The 22,572-nt window shown below is 33.8% G+C and overlaps 2 protein-coding genes across 3 annotated transcripts in view; both read left to right on the forward strand.

The window, feature by feature from the left end:
• Positions 1–22,572, forward strand: part of LOC140439250 (neuroligin-1-like) — a 397,801-nt gene that overhangs the window by 121,898 nt on the left and 253,331 nt on the right. The window lies entirely within an intron of this gene.
• On the forward strand, positions 5,176–13,142 carry LOC140438578 (uncharacterized). The gene is made up of 3 exons (XM_072528240.1): positions 5,176–5,359; positions 10,479–11,233; positions 13,110–13,142. The coding sequence occupies exons 1-3, from the start codon at positions 5,176–5,178 to the stop codon at positions 13,140–13,142; spliced, it is 972 nt and encodes a 323-aa protein (XP_072384341.1).

A 22,572-nucleotide genomic window follows, 5' to 3' on the forward strand; every position in this document is an offset into this window, starting at 1 on the left:
GATACTGATCTGGCTGTTATTAAGAAGCAAGGGTTGAAGAGCTTCTTTATAGGATAATGCTAATGTCTTGTCCACGTTAAAAGAGAGTAAATTAAAGTCGGTTCAGGTATTTTAGGTAGATTGGTAGATCAGAATTTATAGTTGCTATATAAGGTGTCCTTAATTAGGTTGTAATTATATGAGAATTTTCTATGATTAATATTCTTAGTTTTTCATTAATTATATTTTCTATACTTTTAATTCTTACAATATACTAGCATTTATAAGAATATACTGTTAATTTGTTATTTTTGCTTCTATTGTGAATTCTCAATCCTTGTGAACAGTGTGTTTGCAGTTTTGTCAAGGACAAATATAAGAAAAATCTACATTTAATGAAAAATAAGTGTAAAATACATATTATGTTCTTATCTAAATTAAATTATTACGTTCCATAATAATTTAATAGCACCGACAGTCATTAAAAGTTTAGCTGATATTTTGTAGTGGGAAGTATATTTTGGATTTTTAAAGCACCAATCTTTCTTTTTGTATTGCAACAGTTACACCGTACTTCTAAGATATATGTTCTTCGCTTTACGATTACCAATGTGAGCTTTATTTGTTCGCAACTTTATTTTTCATTTTGCCCTACGAGCCGCAGCGCTCCTTATATCAAGCGACTTCCATTTTTAACTCTAAAGTTAATGTACCGCTTCCGTTTCATAAATCATTACTGGCAATATATTTTAATTAAATACTTTTCGCTGTAAGTTAATCGGACATACTGCTCCTAAATGCATCTCTCAAAGTCGTACAAGTTCACCGAGTGCAAATAAATCTCTCTCAGTTTCGTCGGTTGCGCGAAATTAGGTTTAAAATAGAGTCAATTTTATAAAATTACATTTTTTTACCGCTTCTGTGTCAAGTTTAATGGTGCACGCTAGGGTAAAATGCCCTCAAAACTTTCTTTAGTAGAAGGTTCCGTTTTAGAATTTATATTTAAATCAACACGTAATATATATATATATATATATATATATATATATATATATATATATATATATATATATATATATATATATATATATATATATATATGAAAATTACTGAACAGAATGACGGTATTAGATTTTTGTTTTGATAAAGTGCAGCAACAACCGTTGATACGTATTTCGACCTCCTTAAGTCTCTTCAGAACGGTATAGCCACTGCTCTGAACCAAAACAAAAATCTTTCCCGTCCTAGACAATAGTTATTAAAATAACTATATACAGACGTAACTACGCCATCTAAAAACAAAAAGAGAAATCAAACGATTTCTACTTAGCGAAACCGAATTCAAATCTTAACCACTGTGTTTCCTAAAATTTGCGAAACAAACAGCTGGATGAATTACTCGGCAAGGGAATCTAAAATTGCATTCCACAAGCCGTTCATCTAGTCAAAATTCGTAGTGAATTCAGTTTCTCGTACTTCCAACGAAGTAAATAACAAAACAGAATGACGGTATTAGATTTTTGTTTTGATAAAGTGCAGCAACAACCGTTGATACGTATTTCGACCTCCTTAAGTCTCTTCAGAACGGTATAGCCACTGCTCTGAACCAAAACAAAAATCTTTCCCGTCCTAGACAATAGTTATTAAAATAACTATATACAGACGTAACTACGCCATCTAAAAACAAAAAGAGAAATCAAACGATTTCTACTTAGCGAAACCGAATTCAAATCTTAACCACTGTGTTTCCTAAAATTTGCGAAACAAACAGCTGGATGAATTACTCGGCAAGGGAATCTAAAATTGCATTCCACAAGCCGTTCATCTAGTCAAAATTCGTAGTGAATTCAGTTTCTCGTACTTCCAACGAAGTAAATAACAAAACAGAATGACGGTATTAGATTTTTGTTTTGATAAAGTGCAGCAACAACCGTTGATACGTATTTCGACCTCCTTAAGTCTCTTCAGAACGGTATAGCCACTGCTCTGAACCAAAACAAAAATCTTTCCCGTCCTAGACAATAGTTATTAAAATAACTATATACAGACGTAACTACGCCATCTAAAAACAAAAAGAGAAATCAAACGATTTCTACTTAGCGAAACCGAATTCAAATCTTAACCACTGTGTTTCCTAAAATTTGCGAAACAAACAGCTGGATGAATTACTCGGCAAGGGAATCTAAAATTGCATTCCACAAGCCGTTCATCTAGTCAAAATTCGTAGTGAATTCAGTTTCTCGTACTTCCAACGAAGTAAATAACAAAACAGAATGACCGGTTATATATATATATATATATATATATATATATATATATATATATATATATATATATATATATATATAGCTATGATGATAGCTATGATGATTGCCGAGGTATGATGATTGCCGACCTCCGCCGCGGAGATGGCACTTGAAGAAGAAAAAGAAGATATATATATTATAGATATTATATGTTGTGTACATGAATAGTTACCAATAAGGACTGAACACTTCAAATGTCAAATATTAGCAAGCAAGTTGATTTATTTGAACTTGGAAATTTGAGAAAAGTACTTGATATTGTAAATGAGCGAATAGAAGGATTACTTCTTCTTCTTTTGGTGCCTATTATCTGTGGATGTTGGCAATCACGTTGGTCTGTACAACTTTGTTGACAGCTGCTCTAAATAGATGTATGGGAGTCATTCCTGTCCACTGTCTGATGTTCTTCAATCACGATGTCCTTCTGCGCCCTTGAGATCTTTTGCCTTCTATCTTGCCTTGTAAAACTAGTTAAATTAGTTGATACTTCGCATTGCGCATCACATGCCATAAGTATGTCATCTTTCTGATTTTCACCATACGCATAATTTCCAGATCTTTATTCATATGTTGGATCACGGTGTTGTTTGTAACATGATGGATATAGGAAATTCTGAACATGCGGCGAAAGCATCACATTTCGAAGGCTTCTAATCGTTTGGATGTTGCCTCCGTCAAGGTCCAGGCTTCGACTCCATATAAAAGCGTAGAAAATACATAGCATCTCAAGACTCGTGTTCTTATATTAATTCTTATAATTCTGTAATCAGAGCATCTGGTGACATTTGCCATTTTGGGCAGAGGGATGAAAGTGGAAACTAGCCAATCTGTTGGAAATTCTGCAGTTTCATAGATTTTGTTGAGTTGACTCGTTAGGAGCTTGAGTTGGTTGTTTTCAAATAGTTTTAATATTTCAGCTTGTATGTTATCAGGTCCAGGTGCTATGTTGGTTTTTAGTCTTTTTATTGCATATTTTACTTCACTGAGCGTTATTTCTGCTCCTGAACATCGAGAAACACTGACTTATGTCTCTTGCTCTTCCTTGAATAATTCTTTCATGTATCGCCTCCATCTCTCAAGTATTCTCTCATTTTCGAAGAACAGATTGTTGTGCTCGTCTAGTATTAAGTTATGGCTTCGTGATCCGTTTCCTCCCGTTAAGTTTTTGATCTTTTTATGTAGGTTAAAAGTGTCATGCTTCTGTTCTAGGATTCTATTTCTATGCAATAATTTTATTCTTTTTTCCGTGTTCTCCATTAGCTCTAATATTTCTTGTCTTATCCATGGCTGTTTCTTTATATTGTTTTCTTTTATGGACTTTTCTTATTGTTTTCTTTTATGGACGTTTTTCATGTGTTGAAACGTCCTAGTAAAAGATGGAACATCTGCTCCCGGATATGTTTTTGCGGATTTTACGGAATTTGGAAATCGTTTGTTGATGATGATGTCAACCTGGTTTCTAATCTTTTTTTTTTTAGTCAGCTGGAAATTTCCAGATGTGGTCTTCGAGGTGGTAATTGGAAAAAGGTGTTCATTATTGCACTATCCGTTTCCTGGCAAAACTGAATAATGCGGTCTCCTCTATCATTTCGCGTTCCTAGTCCAAAATGTCCCACGGTATTGCCAACACATCCTTTGCCTACTTTGAAGTTGAAATCTCCTAGCAGGATATTTACTTCTTATTTTTTTGGTATGTTTTAGGGATTCTTTCAATTGTTCATAGAATATTTCTATTTCCTGCTCTGAGCTTACGCGTTTATGGAGCATATGCTTGAATAATATTCACGTTTACTGGTTTAGCATTAATTTTGAGTACTGCAACTCTATGTGCTTTTCCTATAAAACTAAGTACACATTTGTTAACTTCTTTGTTTACTATTATAGCCACTTCGTTTTTGTTTCTTGTTGTTTTCTTGTAGTATCTGTAGTTGTAGTTGTAGTTGTAGACGGATTACGTGTTTATTAAATATTATTTTGCCCATTAAAATTTGAAACATGTATTTTTATTAAAAATAATGGACAATTTTTATTGTTTAATAAATTGGTTAAAGTATGCATAGCTTATTACATACAAATAGGTAAACAATACTTTCAGAGGGAATTTGTCCACCGAAACTGGTATAATATTAAAGTTTTCGGTTTAGACATGCCACACTTTGGACATACTACAATACGTGGTACTCCTTTGATTTCGTCAGTATTCCATTATTCTTCTTTATAATACTTCCTTTAAGGTTTTAACTCTAAAACTGTTCCCTATAAAACAAAATAATGTTTACTACATTCCCTGCGCTGAATGTAATTCTTGTTACATAGGTCAGACTGGGCGATTACTTAGGGTTAGATTAACCTCCCACCGCAGTGACGTTTAACTTTTCAATACACACTTGTGCTCTGGCACATGCTATCACTTCTACACATATGGTTAATTATGAAGTGGTTAAAATTTGTTGCAATGTAAGAAATTTAAACAATAGATAATCTTTGAAAATGTGTTACATACTTAAACATCCTAATGCTCTTAAAAAGAGAACTGACATTAGTAACTTGAGTAATATTTATTTAATTCCATTAACATAGTTTTTAATTTGTAAAACCACAGATTAATTACTATGATTTATTTGTTAGAATCATTAGTGATCTATTTAAGCTATACTTGTGTCCTCACAGGTTAATGCAAAGTTGAGATCCACATTAATAATAGAGGTGTTTACCTTGAAGTAAACCTTGTTTACTTAATTGATGCCAACTTATACTAACTTTGGCAATACTCTTGTATGTTAACTTAGTTGTCTCGCTCTGGTAGTAGAAGACGGCATTGATTGGTCAGAATGATTATGTAGATATTTTAGGAAATGATAAGCTGCATCCTACCAGAATTTTGTATAACATGCCAAGATGGTTAAGAGGTGTGGTTGGCCACAAATATAAAGTTATGTTACGAAAGAGAAACTCTTTGGTTGGCACTGTATATCCTCTTGCTAGACCCACAAAATGGTATCAATCTGGTAGTAGGAGCTTAAACAAATATCATTCTTGCTTTTCGGGTAAACTCGTACCGCACGAGTATACTCGTAAGTTATTCAACACACTTTCAAATAAAATACCTTATAGATTTCTTCCTGTATAGCCTAACCTTTGAAGCGTTGGCATGTGCTGTGTTGGTATTATTACTTTTTCAATTCCTTTTTTTGCCAAGCTTATTAAATAATGTTGCCTAAAGTTAAATATAAATCATAGTGATGTATTTTATTAGAAAATCAGTGCTATTTTGGAATCCTGTTTGTCCTTCATTTTGGACAGTTTTGTTCTGTTACTTACAACAAAGTTTTTTAATGATACTGTTCCTGTAAAATTCTGCATCTTTTAAAACTGACTTAGTTCTACTTATATTTTGACTTAGTTCTATTTAATTTTTTTGTCTCTATAGATGCTTGAATATTTTTATTATGGGGTGCCTCATTTACTAGTGGCCATATAAACTCTCTGGACCACAGACCTGTTATCTGTACAAATATTTTGATTATTTTTTTTCGCCGATGAAGGAGGGCACTCCACGTTCTGTCAGATCGCACCTTCAGTGTTCTATTTGTTAATAAAATAATTGTGTAAATAATTGTGTAAAAGTCTTTGAATTATACGAACATGTTACAAGTGATGAGCAGTTAATATGCTTTAGAGGAAGCTTTATTTAGTGCAAATCAGGTTAATCCGGTATTGATATTTAGGTAGTCGGTAATATTATCATATCTGTGTAAGCTAATCCAGGTGGTGGTTATCATGGAACTTGGCGAGGGAACAGATATGTTTTTATTAGTATGGTACAATATTTATTTAATAAAACTTTGGCTATACTCGAAACTTGTTGGAAAAATAAACCAGACGCTCCATCACAGTTAAATCTAATGTGGTGACCAGAATAAATTTTATTGTTTAGATTCACCAGAAATATGGCGATGGTTTCTTAAGCATAAGCATAATAAAAACAGAATGGCTGATGTTTTTTAATTAACATATTAATGATACAATTTGTCTAGAGAAAAACAACACGCCATATATATTCCCAGGCATTATAGAAGATATATAAGGATCGGCAAAGAATATATATATATACCCGGTATTTCAGTATATATATTCCGGTAGGGATCTATGGAGGAATATCACCAAGACGCAAGCCCTTATCTCTTGCCGTACTGTTCCACCATAGGCCGATCAGACACCAGCATATTCTAGTCTAAGCCGCAGATTCATTTGAATTTTAAACTTCTGCGTTAGACTTTTTGTTTTTCTGTACACCGAGCTGGGGACCGAACCCACATCCACTGAACCACTCGCAGTGAAGCGAATGAGAAGCCGGCCGCCCATCCCGCTTAGCTATCTGACCGGCAAAGAATCCCAGACCTTAATCGAGCCCACTACCAAAAACTGTAAATATTCAAGCTATGGGAGTATAGGAGATCCTTATTATAATCGAAAATCCATATCATATAGAAAGAACACATTCTCCGAAGAGAAGATGGTACTTAAAGAACGAAAAAGGAAATGTTTTAAAATATAATTTGCAAATATTCCGTATATGTCCGTTTTTCGTTTACTTGCCTGTTAAACTTGGCAACTCTCTTTTTATCCACTATCTTTCTATTTCAGAGTAATCTCATAATACGTGTTATGCGTTTTTATAAGATCTCTCTAGTATCGGATGCAAACTTTTGAATAACCTTTAAAGCTAATTTTTAAATTTCATTTTGTAAACAAATAAATCCCTCTCGGTTTTATTGGCTTTTGCGAAATTTTATCCGAAGTAATCTTTTAAATTTAAATTACTTTTTTATTTTCTGTCAACTTTCGGATATTATTTTTCGGCCACAAACTTTTCCATACTTTTCGCCTAGATGCAATGGAAAATTGTAATTAATTTTTAAAGTCTGTTTTGTCTTTGTATATATTATACATACCGTGCCATCGAAAAAATACGTTAGTAAATTCTATTGTAAAATTTATATTTAAATGGCGCTTATTAACATTTTTAAAAATGATAAATATCAGTACATGACATATATTCTTCAAAATTTTATTTTTAACGAGGCTTAAACGACATGGACTTTATTTCCTTTAACGGGAGCATTTACTCCTTTTAGATTTCTAGAATTTTGAAAGGAGTAAACCCAAGGGAAACTTCTTGTGTTATCGAGAAACCCTAGGTGATCGGTTGCTCAAGTCCTACAAATTATCTTGTGCATCTCGACGTTGCTAGTAGTAGCGATTCTTGCATGTTCTTTTCAGAGATTTTCAATAATACCTAGCTGTTTGATGCTCCTAAGGAGATTGATTGACTTGGCAGTTAGGTTCCTTAAAAAATTCTTAGAACGATCTTCGGACTCTATCACTACCCGAAAAATAACTAATACGGAATGAAAACAGAAATTAGATTTAACATACGGTGAGATTTAAGATCAGAGGGTTTACCCACCGAACCAACTTTCATGGACAATCGTTTGAGATGGGATCAATTTGTGCAATTAGCCAAAAGTCAGCCCATCCTCGGTTGTAGTGCTACGAGAAAAAGAAGAATTGAATTTCCTAATTCTTCAAAACTTGCATAAAACAAGGTAATATTCTTTTCAGAAATTTAGCCCCAAACAAATTAAACATAATATCTCAAGCAACGCAAATCCATCATTGTGTTAGGAATTTGATCCTCGATAGCGTCTCTGCTTTGCTAAAATATATTGGTAGTGACTAATGTAATGTAGGTGCATATTATATTATGTTAGGAAATTATGTTTCATTATTTCTGAAAATATGTGACTGGTTCTAGAACATTTCAAATGTAATAAAAACCATTCATATTTTGTTTAGGTATTATAACTAATGAAGTCATGTTTTCACATTAAATTGCACCATAGTAAAATGCGTTTTCTTATGGCATACCTTCTCGGGTATCCGCTGTCTTTAGTTCTAAATAAAATTAAATTTCTCGATTTTCACCAGATTATCGGCAAGTTTTTGGCCTTATAAATATAAAATACTTTGTTCCACATGTTGGGGATTAACATGACTATCCTTATTTTGATGGTACCTATTTGGAATCAATCGTTTGTTAATTTGTTGAATTATTTTCTCTGACTGCAGCAAATTATTTTTCTTACTGGTACGTACCCTTTTTCTCACCAAGTGGGAAGAAATGGGCTAAAAAACTACGGCCACTTATCCATTCTCACGGTGCCTAACAGAGGGACTTGGACCAGTCCATTCGAAGTGCCCTCTGCGTATATTCCATCTTTGGAATTCTCACATGATTAATAAAATAAAACACATTTTTAAAAGGTAGAAAGTTTTTAAAAGCCATGAGTCTCATTTCGCAGTACAGGAGCAGAGTCCCGACAATGGACTCCCAGGGTACAGGAGACCCTATATGCCCCATATTTATAAGTTTCGATATAGGCATTTTCGGATCAGTTGATGGCTATGGCTGGAAAGAAATTTATTAAAAACATATTTATAAACAAGAAATACAATTACATTTGTACAAAAAAAAAGTTCAGAAAAGTTTATAAAAGCAGGTATGTAAAAAGTCTGTAAAAAGTTTGTACACGAGATACAACACAGCACAGCAGCTTCCGGTGGTCATCTTTTTCTACAGGTACCGTCTTCTGTCGAAGCACCCTTGCCTTTGACGACTTCGTCCTCTTCTAGATCATCAGGAACCCATAATCATTTGACAGCCGGTTTTCTTATTCATAGGGGATATGCCTATACCTACATTTGTTCGCACCACATGCAGTAGGACATGAAATGACTCCGCGGCTACTCCGGGGGCTTCAGTAGCTTCTGGGACTGGTGGCTTCGATGACTTCTCGATCGCTGAAACCTCCGGCACTGAACAGTATCAGGAACTGCAGAACAGCTCGACGATAAAGTTAGCTGCTGGTGTGGAGCTTGTAGGGTAACTCAGTGGGAGCCTGGGTCGCAGGCTCGATTTGTTTGTTGGGCGCCATATCACCAAGTGAGAAGGAAGGGATTGGAAAACTACGACCACTTAGCATTGCCACGGTGCCTTGCAGAGGGACTTGGAACAGTCCATTTGAAGTGCCCTCTATGTATCTTCCATCTTTGGTGAAATATGGTATTTTTCACACGATTGATGAAATAAAACACATTTTTAAAAGGTGAAAACTGTCCATCAGCGAGTCTCGGTTTACAAAATAGGAGCAGAGCTCCGATAATGGACTTCCAAGGTACAGGAGACTAAAAACTGACCTAAAAATATGAAATTAATTAGCAAAGCCATTTATTCTTAAATGACATTTATGTGGATGTGGATGTGGACTTATGGACGTGTGTCTTTGAATGGCACCAATACCTATTCGACGTTATTGCTCCGTTTCTCTGTGGTCCAGTTATTATACACTTGAAGTATTAGAAATGCATTTATTTCAATTTTGTTGCCAATTTCCAGAACCTAATTTCGAATTCCCTACACCTCTATAATCCTACCACGGCCAAATTCACTTAAATATATAAAAGCTCATCTTTTAACTAAATACATGGTAATAATTATATTTACAGCGAGTAAACAAATCAAACTTAATTATAATAAAAATACCTAAAAATCTCTACCATAGGTAAAATTCAGTTGTTTTGCATTTGCAAATTTGTTGAGGTGCCTTATGTTATTCTGGATGATGCATATTAGTGTTTTGAATGATCTTGTTAACCTTAACATAACAAATCTAGTGTTTCCGTAGGTTTTTGATGAAATATGTTGGGTACTTTTTAATAATTTTTATAAATTATTTGCATTTCTTGGAACTACTTTTTTTGTTTATTATTTTGATTTATATAAGTCCAATATTTTAATGAAATATATAAATATATAAATATATATATATATATATATATATATATATATATATATTTAGAGTAGTATATATAGAGTTTAGGGCACCTAGATGATTTTTCGCGTGGAATCAGCTTGGGCTGATCCTCCTTTTTTATGTTTGAAACTTTGATCTTGGCCTTCGTTGTTTTTTCTAGATACGTTGTTGGATCTGTGGCAATTTTTTCGTATGCTGTGTCGTTTAGAAGATCTGTTAATTTTTTGTCGTAGTCATCTATATTCATTACTACCGTGGCGTTACCTTTGTCCGCTGGAAGGACGATTATTTCTTTGTTCTTTCTTTCTTCTTCTAGAAAAAACAACGAAGGCCAAGACCAAAGTTTCAAACATAAAAAAGGAGGATCAGCCCAAGCTGATTCCACGCGAAAAATCATCTAGGTGCCCTAAACTCTACGGTTTACCAAAAGTTCATAAAGTTGGGATGCCACTACGACCAATAGTTAGTTCAATCGGATCACCCACACAGCCGCTCGCAAAGTTCTTAGCCAATCAGTTACAACCGTACGCAGAGGAAGCGGATTCTTACGTCAAGAACGCAGGCCACTTCATCGAGCGTATAAAGGACGTGACTCTTGACCCGGGACATTTGCTAGTGAGCTTTGACGTGGTGTCACTTTTTACTAACGTCCCAGTAGAAGAATCGTTAGAGATTATAGGAAAAAAATACCCAATACCACCGGATACACTAAACCTAACAAGACACTGCCTCAACAACACATATTTCATATACAAAGACCAAAGGTACAAACAAGTCGAGGGAGCACCCATGGGTTCACCACTGTCACCGGTGATAGCAAATCTGTTTATGCAAGAAATAGAAATACGAGCAATAACAACGGCAGAGTATAAACCGAAACTATGGTTGAGATACGTGGACGACACCTTCATTATCTGGACACATGGGGAAGAAAAACTAAATACATTCCTAAATCACATTAACACCATCCACCCCAAAATTCAGTTTACTATGGAACTAGAGAAAGACCAACAGCTACCGTTTTTGGATGTTTTAATAATCAAGAAAACAGATGGAACTTTAGGATACACGGTATACAGAAAACCAACACACACCGACAGATATCTACACGCTGACTCACACCACCATCCTGCACAACTGCAGTCAGTCATCAAAACCCTGACTATAAGATCAGAAAGATTAACAGATGAAGAACACAGGAACAAAGAAATGAAAACGGTCAAAACAGCATTAAGAAAAAATGGCTTCACCACGTACACAATTGAAAAGGCACAAAAATCACAAGGAGGAAAAAGCAAAGAATCAACAGAAGAAAAAGAAAAACCTATTGCTAAGACGATTTTACCGTACGTGAAGGGCACTACGGAAAAAATCAGTAGAGTCCTAAGAAAACATAAAATAGAGACAATATTCAACACGGATAAGAAAATTTCTAATATGCTTAACTCCGCAAAAACCAAAATCCCACTAGAAAACCAAGGAGTGTACAAGATTCCCTGTGGAGACTGCGACAAATCCTACATCGGACAGACTAATCGAAGAATTCAAGTAAGACGAGAAGAACATCGAAACGCTATTGCAAAGCAAGAAAAGACATCTTCTCTTGCACAACATGCCCTAACAACAGGACACACAATCGATCTAGAACAGACAACAATGCTAGCGAACATCGAACACAAAACCAAGCGAATAATCAGGGAAGCCATAGAAATAGAAAAATATCCAAATAACCTAAACACTCGAGATGATGCCCAAAGACTACCAACAACATGGAAACCAGCTCTGCAAAGAACCGTCCAAAAAAATTCAACTTCAGTTAACGCACAGAAAAAACAAACAGCGAGACCGCCAGACAAGGCCCCGCATACTCGCACACAGGCAGAACCAATCACAAGAGCCCGCGCGCCGCCGAGAGAGTATTTAAACGAGCGCCGAAATGCCCAGTCGACCAGTACTAATCGAGTAACGACGAGAAGTAGATCCACCAGGCTTGAGAATGGCAAGTGAGACCTTGCCGAAACGTCGCCAAAACAATGGTTTTCAAGAAAACCAGCATTTTACAACGCGGAGTCAATCCCGGAAAAATAGTGACAGCACATATAGCTCCCGCGGAAACCTCAAAACAAACATATATATATATATATATATATATATATATATATATATATATATATATATATATATATATATATATTTCATGATATTTAAAACAAATAAACTACTTTCACTCAAATTACTTTTCAGAAACCATTAACAATTTTGCCTTTTTCAACAGAAATAAGTTTCCAAATTCTTGTTATCTGATATCTAAATCTAATTCTTATTTACTTTCGAAAAATGCCCACCGCAAAATACAATTACAAGTTTCCTAAATCTATAATTATACGGGTTCCATTGTCCTTTCACTATTCACTCAGTCTTTCACGGAAAAACTCGTCAGGGTCCCGTCACGGAACAATGTTTCTCTTATTCTAACTATTACAAATAAGTACAGGGTTGTATTTTAACTTATATGCTCGCGGTATATTAAAATAATAAAAAAACTCTTTATTCTATTTCTGATCGATAAACTGATCCATAACAATATATACAATATTTTTAGAGCCAACATTGTATTAGTATTTATAAAAATGACATTAAATCCAGTCATGACCTAAATATATCAATATTCTCTTTGTAATTATTATTAATAATATCAGGTTTAATTTTCATTATGATTTTAATCTGCTAATATTTATAAAAAATACAATATACCAATACATGAATAATATAACAATAGTCTAATTTCATATTTAATTAATAATATGGCGGCTTCAACGTAATGATTGATATATGACTAAATCATTGATTCCGTCGCTAAACAATATTAATAATTCCAAATACGAACATACAAAAGTCTGTAATTAATATATTATACTATTATTTGCATAATATATTATATTTGTAGGTTTTGTTGTTCACAACATTGTTCCACAGCTAGTAAAATATTAAAATTTCGCACTGATTTTAATTACTTTAACATTACATTTACCGATGAACAAACGACAAAACATAGTACAGATTTTGAAATATTTATCAGGATGCCATCCACTTTAATGGTCCTCTTAAGTACCCTTTCAGAAGAAACAACTGGTGTCCGACACCAGTGGTTGACACCGATTTAAACCACAACAGTTTAAAAATAAAACTCTATAAAATACACATTTTACTGTGAATTTTACGGTGGATTTATGTGATGTTGTTACCAAGTCCGTATGATTTAACTGTCCACATTCTTTATCAAGTTCAGTCACATTATCTGCAGAAACAGAAAAATGTTCGGGAAAAATTAAAGAATTTCAGCAATATAAAAATATTCTGTTTTATTTTGGGATCAACAATTGCTCCATAGTAGCCCTCCTCATCTATCCTTTATCCTTCGTAAGGATTGTCATTAGTTTTTTTTTTATCACCTTCCAATTTTTCGAAAATCGAGATCGTATAAAAATTTCTTAATTATACGAAAAGTTTACATATAACACACACTGCGCATATTTATTTTGTCAAATGAGAAGCGATATTAAAAAAAAGTTATGCTCAGCAATAAAATGACATTTGTGAGTTTCAAATACAAGGATGAAAAATGTGCTTTACTCTCTCCAAAACGTTTACAATGCAGATGAAACAGGACTCAATTGGAAAAATTTACCATGAAAAACTCTTGCATAACTTCGTAATTTAGCAGCAGCTGTACCTAAAATAAGCAAGGATCGTATCACTACCTTAGCTTGGGCTAATGCGACTGGCAGCCACTGATTGTCCATTCTTGTTATTGGTAAAAGCAAAAAGCCACGTTGTTTTTAAACACATTGATATGTCTATGATTCTTATTGTTTATACTTCGCAAAAGAGTGCTTGCTGTTAAAGCCCATCAATTAAAAAATGACAAATTAGAGAAAACATTATTGTTTCTTGATAACACCCCAGCTCATCGATGTCCTGTCCTTAAAAAATACGTAACCTAGGCATTCGTTAACGGTAGACCTGCTTCGACAGACGAGAACTGAAGATTTCGTCAATATTTTATGAAGAATATATTTTAATGCAAAGAATGTACTTTTTAGTTTATTTCCTATTTGTAATTAAAGATATAAATACATATGTAGGTATGTAAATGTGACTTTCATTTATTTGTAGATCAATATGTATGGTTATACCAATTCAGTTCGATTATGGAAAAAACCTATTTTTCGAAAACTCATGTCATGACGCTTTAATGCTATTGTATCCTTTAGAGATCCTAATATTTTTATTTAGCTCATTGTTTATTCTCTTAGTAACAACATCTTGTGATATATATCCAAGATTAGTAAACCAGTTTAAGAATACTTTACTGAATTACATAGTTGATTATCAAATTTTATTACGCCAATTAGAAGCTATCTAGGAATCTTAAAAATGACCGAAAATATTTACCAAAACAACACAATAAAAGTAAAAGGGGAAGAAGAACTAACCGACCCTATTAAAGCTGGCAACGGGATAAGACATTGAAATTCCTTGAGTCCTCTATTGTTCAACCTTATTATGAAACAAAATAAAAAAAAACTAAAAAAAGATACCAAATGGGAGAAAAACAACTTAAAATAATCTGTTATGCAGACGACGCAATACCACTCTCTTAAAATAAAGACGATTTACAACGTATGCTGCACCAGTTTAATATAACAGCCAGAAAATGTAACATGTTAATTTCCCCAAAAAAGACAAAATGCAAGGGTACAACAACAAATTTACTAAGATGTAAATTGGAGCTGGATGGTCAGATAATAGAACAAGTGATGGAGTTTAAATATCTAGGCATCACATTATCTAGCTACGAAAAGCTCGAAACTGAAGTGAAAGATCAAGTGAATAGAGCAAATAGAGTCGCAGGTTTCCTGATTGAAGCAATATTAAGAAATAAAATATCGGAAAAGAAATGAAAGGTAGAATTTACAAAACAGCCATCAGACTAATAATGACATACGTGGCAGAAACACGACCTGACACAAAGAGGACAAAAAGGATCTTAAAAAAAGCAGAGAAGAAAACACTTGATGGCAAGACACTATGGGACAGAGCTAGAAGTACAGATATACGACGTAGATGCAAGGTGGAACATCAAGAACTGGGTAAAGTAGTAAAGAGTCATGTCTACATAAAAAGAAGAAGAAGAATTAGAAACTAGAGCACACTTTATAATAACATACTTGTCGGTTATAAAAACGCATCCGTTGCATCAAACGGAACCTTGCAAGCTAAGCACAATAATGTCAACAACAATAATCGCCCGTTACTGGAACGATTATTGTTAATACCACTACCTTATAAAAGCAAAACTTAGAGCACGGATATCTAACGCAAAAAAAGGTCACAGCACAAAATCCACAAAATATAATATTGAGGTGCTAAAATCTGAAACTGCTAGAGCTAATTACATGACAATATTAAACGAAGCGTTACCAACAATCGAAGAAAATCTAAGTATAGAAGAACACTGGACTAAATGTAAAGAAGCTATGCACACAGCGGCTGAAACTGTATTAAAACCTATCAAGACCAGAAAACACGAAGATTGGTTCGATGAAGAGTGCAGACATATCAACCAACAAAAAAACGAAGCATACAAGAGACTCCAGCACCGCAGAACGAGACTAACTCTGGAAGATTATGAAAACCTTAGAAGAGAAGAAAAGAGAATGTTTAGAAGAAAAAAGAAAGAATAATACGAACACGGTCTAAACGAAATTGTTAACCACCATAATGGAAAAGACTCACGAAAATTCTAGCAACAGATAAACAGCTGCAGAAAAGGATTCAAACCCAGAATAATAGCCTGTAAAGATAGGGACGGTTCTATAATTAGTAACAAAGAACAAATACTAAACAGATGGGCGGACCATTTTGAAGAACTGCTTAGCGGCAACCACGAAGATGGCGAGATTGAGGATCCCATGTTTCAAATGAATGAAGATGATCGGCAACCACCCCCCACCGAAGAAGAAATTGGAGAAACCATCGCAACACTGAAAAATAATAAAGCTCCCGGTTCGGATAATCTCCCTGCCGAACTTTTCAAAAATGGCGGCGACCCCCTCATGAAACACATGCATAAACTGATAACTGCAATCTGGCAACAGAAAGAAACACCCACAGACTGGAAGTTAGGTGTACTGTGTCCTATACACAAAAAGGGAGACATGATGGTGTGTGATAATTATAGAGGCATCACTCTACTCAATATGGCATACAAAGTGTTGTCCAACGTATTGTACAAAATACTCCTCCCCTACGCCGAACAAATAGTGGGAGGATATCAGTGCGGTTTCCGTTCTAATAAATCAACAACGGACCAGATATTTACAGTGAGGTAGATCCTTGAAAAAACCCTAGAGTTCGGCGTCGACACCCACCACATATTTGTTGACTTCAAAGCCGCATACGACTCCGTTAATAGAAATAAACTTCTACTTGCTATGGTAGAATTTCGCATTCCATTTGATCTTGTCCGGTTAACTGAACTTACACTCACAGGTGCAGAGAGCATGGTGAAAATCCAAAACGATCTCTCAAGACCCTTCCATTGCAAAAATGGACTAAGACAGGGTGATGGACTATTTTTTTTTTTTTTTTTTTTTTATTCAGTTTGATGGCCTTGGCCGAGCCAATTAGCCAGACAAATTTAAAGACAAACAATTTTTACAATCAGAGGAATTTTTTACAATTAGAGGAATAAACATATAATCATCCGTACAATCTAACGTGCAATTAGTAATAATTAGCAATTAACAATTAATAATTAGTAATTAGTAATTAGTAATAATTCTTTTTTTTTTTTTCTTTTTTAATTTAATTTTTTTTTTTTTTTTTTTTTTTTTTTTTTTTATTTTTCCTGCGTTAAGACATAACCCGATTCAACATCTCGGAGGTTTACATCTTTTTTTTTTTTTTTTTTTTTTTTTTTTTTTTTTTTTTTTTTTTTTTTTTTCTTTATGATTTTATTTTTTTAATTTGTTTTATATTTAATTTTTTTTTTTTGCTATAATACAATATTTACTTAAATATAAGTTAGTTTTAAGCTACAATTTATATTTACAGTTTTTGATATGTTCGTAAATCATTTTTAATATATTGATATCTCTAGAGAAAATCAAATTGTTCAGGTAGACGGGAAGTGGAATTTTTAATATAATAAGATTATCATAAAATTTGTTTATGTTTACTGATTCGTGGGAACATTCAAGAAAAATATGTAATAAGTTACCTTCTTTTCCACACTTGCAATTAGGTGACTCCGCGAGACCCAACTTGTACATATGAAGGGGGGTAAGAGCATGATTAGATCTTAATCTGTTTATAACCCTTATGAAATGGCGATTTGATAGAGTATGAAACCATCTTTTTATGGGTATTTCAGGCTGCATTTGTTTGTAATTATTTCCAGTTCTCGTGTTTCGATAATATGTTTGCCATTTTTCTTTTTGATGCTGTTTACTAATTATATCAATGTCTGAAAAGGGGAGTAAGTTCAAGGGAGCTTCTTCGCCTATGTCTAGGGCAGATTTGGCTAGGCTATCTGCTATTTCATTGCCCTTAATGCCCGCGTGTCCCTTTATCCATGATATAATAATGCTTTTCCCTAAATTTGTAATTTTATTGTAAATAGTCATAATTTCTAGTTCTATATGATTTAGTTGTTTGGACCTATGTACGTTTGTTAGTCTGTCGACGACACTCTTACTGTCTGTAAATATTATGCAGCTGTAGGGTTCGTTACTATGTATATGCCTTAATGCAAGAAGAATCGCTGTCATTTCAGCAGTGTATATCGATGATTCAGCTGGCAATTTCAATAATTTTTTAAATCCGCTTTGAACATTAATTAATGCACATCCTACTTTGTTTTGTACTTTAGATCCGTCTGTAAAGTAAAACTGATAGTTTGGCCATTTATGCCGTGTAAATGATTGAAAAGCGACTGGATCTAAATTACTGTCCATAAAAAAGGTATTAATGTGTTTTGAAAAAAGCTCTTCTAATATATGGGAATACATAGGTGAAACTTGATTTTCATACGTATAGAAAGTATGTCGGTATTGAGATATCCTCAGGTAACTATTTACCAGAAGAGAACATTTTTTCTTTGTCCAATATTTATGAGTTAGATCTAAAATTGATAAAATATGAATATCCTGTAGATAGTTAGTATTTTTCCCTATGGCTCTAGTAATGAATTTATCACTTAAAAACTCCCGTCGAAATTTCAGAGGTGGTTCTATCGCCTCAACTTCCATTATATTAACAGGTGTAGAATTCAAATATCCAAGACAAAGCCGAAGGCATTTATTTTTTTGTATTTCTAATTTATTTAAGTGTGTGTTTGCGGCAGTTCCATATAAATGACAACTGTAATCGAAAATGGGACGAATCATAGTACGGTAAAATAAAAGTGCTACATTTGGATCAGCGCCCCAGTTAGTTCTACAAAAGGCTCTTAGAATGTTCATTGCATTTTCAGACTTTTTTATGACATGATGAATTTGATCCTTCCATAGGAGTTTTCTGTCTAAATAAGTACCGAGATATTTTATACAATTTTTAATAGGGAACTGAATTTGACCTACTTCCAGATGCCCTTGTGGAATTTGATGTTTTCTAGAGAAAATACAAATTTCAGTTTTAGATTCTGATATATCTAAACCAATATTTTCATAGTGATTAAGAACAGCTTTAATTGAGAGATCAAAATTATTTTTACATATATCCAATGATTTGTGGGCTGTGTAAACTACTACATCATCAGCATATTGAATAATTTTTGTTGGGCTATTAATACAATTTTCTATATCCATATTATATAAAATAAATAGTATTGGGCTTAATATGCTACCCTGTGGAAGTCCTATATTCGTAAGACGTGGTGGAGAGATGGAATGGTTGATTTTTAAAAAAGTTGATCTATTAGTGTACAATGTCCTCAGAAAACTAGCTGTGGTGATGGGGAAGCCGATGTCTAATAGCTTTTTATGCATAATGTCCAAGTTAACGGTATCGAATGCAGAGGAGACATCAAGAAAAGCAGCCATAGTATACATATTATCAGTAAAGTTTATTAGTATGGATGAGACTAAGGCAGTTATGGCATCTTGGGTTGATTTTGATTTTCGAAATCCATACTGAGATTTTGGGAGAATATGTTCTTGCTCTAACCAATGTTCAATTCTATTTTTTATTAACCTTTCTAACGTCTTTAGGAAGCAAGAGGCTAAGGATATTGGTCTATATGATCTACTGCAATTTTCTGGCTTACCAGGTTTTTTAATAGGTATTAGAATATATTCCTTCCAGCTGTCTGGAATTTGTGACGTATCATTCCAAATGTCATTAAAAATATTTAATAATGATATTTTATAGTGGTGAGGAATATGGTATATCATGGAATATGAAATATTGTCTTTACCTGGAGCACTGCTATTTTGTTGACTAAGTACTCGCTCTAACTCCCACATTTTAAATGGTTCTTCTAAGCCAAACCTATCTCTTGACACTGTTTCGCTGTATTCTGGAAAATGTTGTGAAGGTACCCACTGTGGAGATATTTTCTTATGAAATTCATCTAGCCAGCTGGATTCTGGATCTATTGGAATCTTGTTGGACTGTTTGCGGTTTTTAAAAGTGTTTACTTTCTTCCATACTTCACTGATTTGTGTTTTTGAATTTAGGCTTTCGCAGTATTCTACCCAATTCTGTTTTTTCTTTTGTTTGAAAAGTTTTTTTGCGACAGCGTCAAGTCTCTTAAATTCAACTAAATTATTTCTTGTAGGATCTTGTTTATATTTTCCATATGCGATTTTTCGGTTATCAGCGGCGGTTTTGCAACTTTCACACCACCATTGGTTCGAAATTCGTCTCTTATGTGTTCCGTTAGATGAAAACTTTGGTATTGCTAAATTGGCTGCTTTATTAATGTTTGCTATTAGAGTTTGATAGTTTCCAGGAGGATTTACAGCTTCTAGTACAGATGTGTATAATTTCCAATCGGCCTTGTTAAGATTCCAGATCTTGTGATAGTTTTGAGCTGTAAATGAAGTTATATGATCTGTTTCCATGTTAATGATAATCGGAAGATGATTGGATCCATGAGGGTCCTGAAGGACTCTCCAAGTAAAAAATTTTGAAATATCTTGTGTACAAAAGGTTAAGTCAATAGCGGATGGACTCTTACTAGTTGCTAATGTGGGCGATCCATCATTCAAGCATATCAAATTACAATGATCAATACATTCTAAAAGTTTTTTACCATAGCTGTCTTCAATTTCGCAGCCCCATGCGATACTGTGGGAATTAAAATCCCCACCAATAATAAACGGTTTAGGTATGTCTTTAAAGAATTCCAACCATTGACTTTCAGATATCTTGGTCTTTGGTTCAATGTAAACTGACACAATATTGATGGGATTTTTACCTCGGAGAATTTTAACTGAAATACATTTGTGAGTGAAAGGATATCTATTTTTAAGATTTATTTCTTCGCATCTTAAGTTTGATTTTAATAAAATGGCAGTTCCACCATAACCGTCTGCCCGATCTGATCTAAAGCAATTGTAACCTTTAAAATTATAATAGTATTTTGATTTAAACCACGTTTCTGAAAGCAATGCTATGGAAATATTATTTTGATATAGCAGATATTCTAGATTTACTTTATTAGCTACTGCTGAACGACAGTTCCATTGCAGCAAATTTATGTTCGCGTTTGTGTCTGCGAATTTGAAGACAAGGTATGGTTTACATGTTTACTAATTAATTCCACAATTTCAGATTTTGATACATCGAAATTGTTTGTTTGTTTTATATTACTTATAATATTGAGAACTACTTCTAAAACTAAACTTATTGTTGCATTTAATTCCTCTGATTGTAATTTTACTCCGGCTGAGTTTTTTAAATAATGTTGACTATTAAAAATTCCCCCGAGACAAAAGAGGTTTTTGGTTGAGTAAGTATTTCTTTTCTTGAAATTTCAATGGGATCAGGGCTGGTTGGTCTGTGCCTTTTGTTTGGGTTTGAAGTTGTAGGAGAAGAAAACATATAATTAGTAAAATTGTTATTATAGGATTTGGGTTGTAAATTGTGGGACTGTGAGTACTGAGGTTGAGAGGAATGATACTGTATTGTACTAGAAGGGGTAGGTCCAGATTGAGGCCGTTGGGAATAATTTGTCGAGGATATTTGACCACTTTCCATGGCAGAAGTATTATGAGCGACTATGTTTGCGTACGTATTTTTTGGGACCTGTTTATTTGCATCAAAGAAATTAATATTGCAAGAGCTCATGGTTTCCTTTACAATTTTTTGTCTTTTAAATTCTGGACAAGCAGACAAATTAGTAGTAAGATGATTTCCTTGACAGTTAAAGCACCGTGGTATGTAATCTGAATTTTTACAATCTTGTGTGGTATGGGACTCCTGACATTTGCTGCATCTTGGTTTACTTCGACACTGACCTCCCAGATGACCAAAACGGAGGCAGTTATAACATAATAATACTTTCTGGTTATACGGCTCTACCTCCTTGATAACTTTATTAATAGAAATATATTTTGGTAAGATTTGTGATTTGAAAATAACAATGCAAGACTTTGTGGGTACATATTCTACTATTTTACCTTCATCCGTAATTTTTTCTACTTTACGTTTTATTCTTTTGACATTAGATACTTCAAAAGTGCAATGTTGATCAAATTGTCTTATTTTATCTTTTATGTACGCCTCTGAAAAATCTTTTTCTATATCTCTAATAACACCTTGTCTATGAAGAATAAATTTTGGGATATACAATACAAAGTTATTTTTAACAAAAATATTTTCGTTTTTATTATTTATTAGAAAATTTGCTGATTTATAATCCTTTAACTTGATCCTAACCCTATTCCGACCTATAGAATCGATACTTATAATTTTATTGTCTATCTCCGGAAAGTTAGAAAGAATAATATCTCCGATTTTAAGAGCATTTAATTTACCTTTAAATTCGACCGAATTATTCTCAACATAAATATGATACGGGCCTAAATCAGTACTTACATACAAAAACTCCTGTCTTTCTTTCGACGTGTTATCGTTATCGATGGTCATTGCTGTTGTTGTTTGTATATCATTTGTATTTTTTTGACGTATATCTGGGGGCACTGGGTCGTCTGGGGTTTCCCCCCGACTAACTGGTCCATTTAATTGTTCTTAAAACTCACAATCTAATTTTATTTTTACACCTAATCTGCAGATTTATAAAAACACAATTTTTAAACGAAAACAGTTTAATTTCGTTCCGCTTTGTCGATAGGCACGTCCGATTCGTAAGTGAACTAGAACACGACTCGTGATGGACT

The sequence above is a fragment of the Diabrotica undecimpunctata genome, chromosome 4, assembly GCF_040954645.1.
Source record: "Diabrotica undecimpunctata isolate CICGRU chromosome 4, icDiaUnde3, whole genome shotgun sequence".
Taxonomy (NCBI): Eukaryota; Metazoa; Arthropoda; class Insecta; order Coleoptera; family Chrysomelidae; genus Diabrotica; species Diabrotica undecimpunctata.

Bases quoted from the DNA above. Each gene is read 5' to 3' on its own strand.
- LOC140438578 (XM_072528240.1), top strand. From the start codon at position 5,176: ATGCCAAGATGGTTAAGAGGTGTGGTTGGCCACAAATATAAAGTTATG. The intron at 5,360-10,478 runs GTAAGTTATTCA...TTCTTCTTCTAG, and splicing joins CGTACCGCACGAGTATACTC to AAAAAACAACGAAGGCCAAG. The intron at 11,234-13,109 runs GTATACAGAAAA...TTATATTTGTAG, and splicing joins ATGGAACTTTAGGATACACG to GTTTTGTTGTTCACAACATT.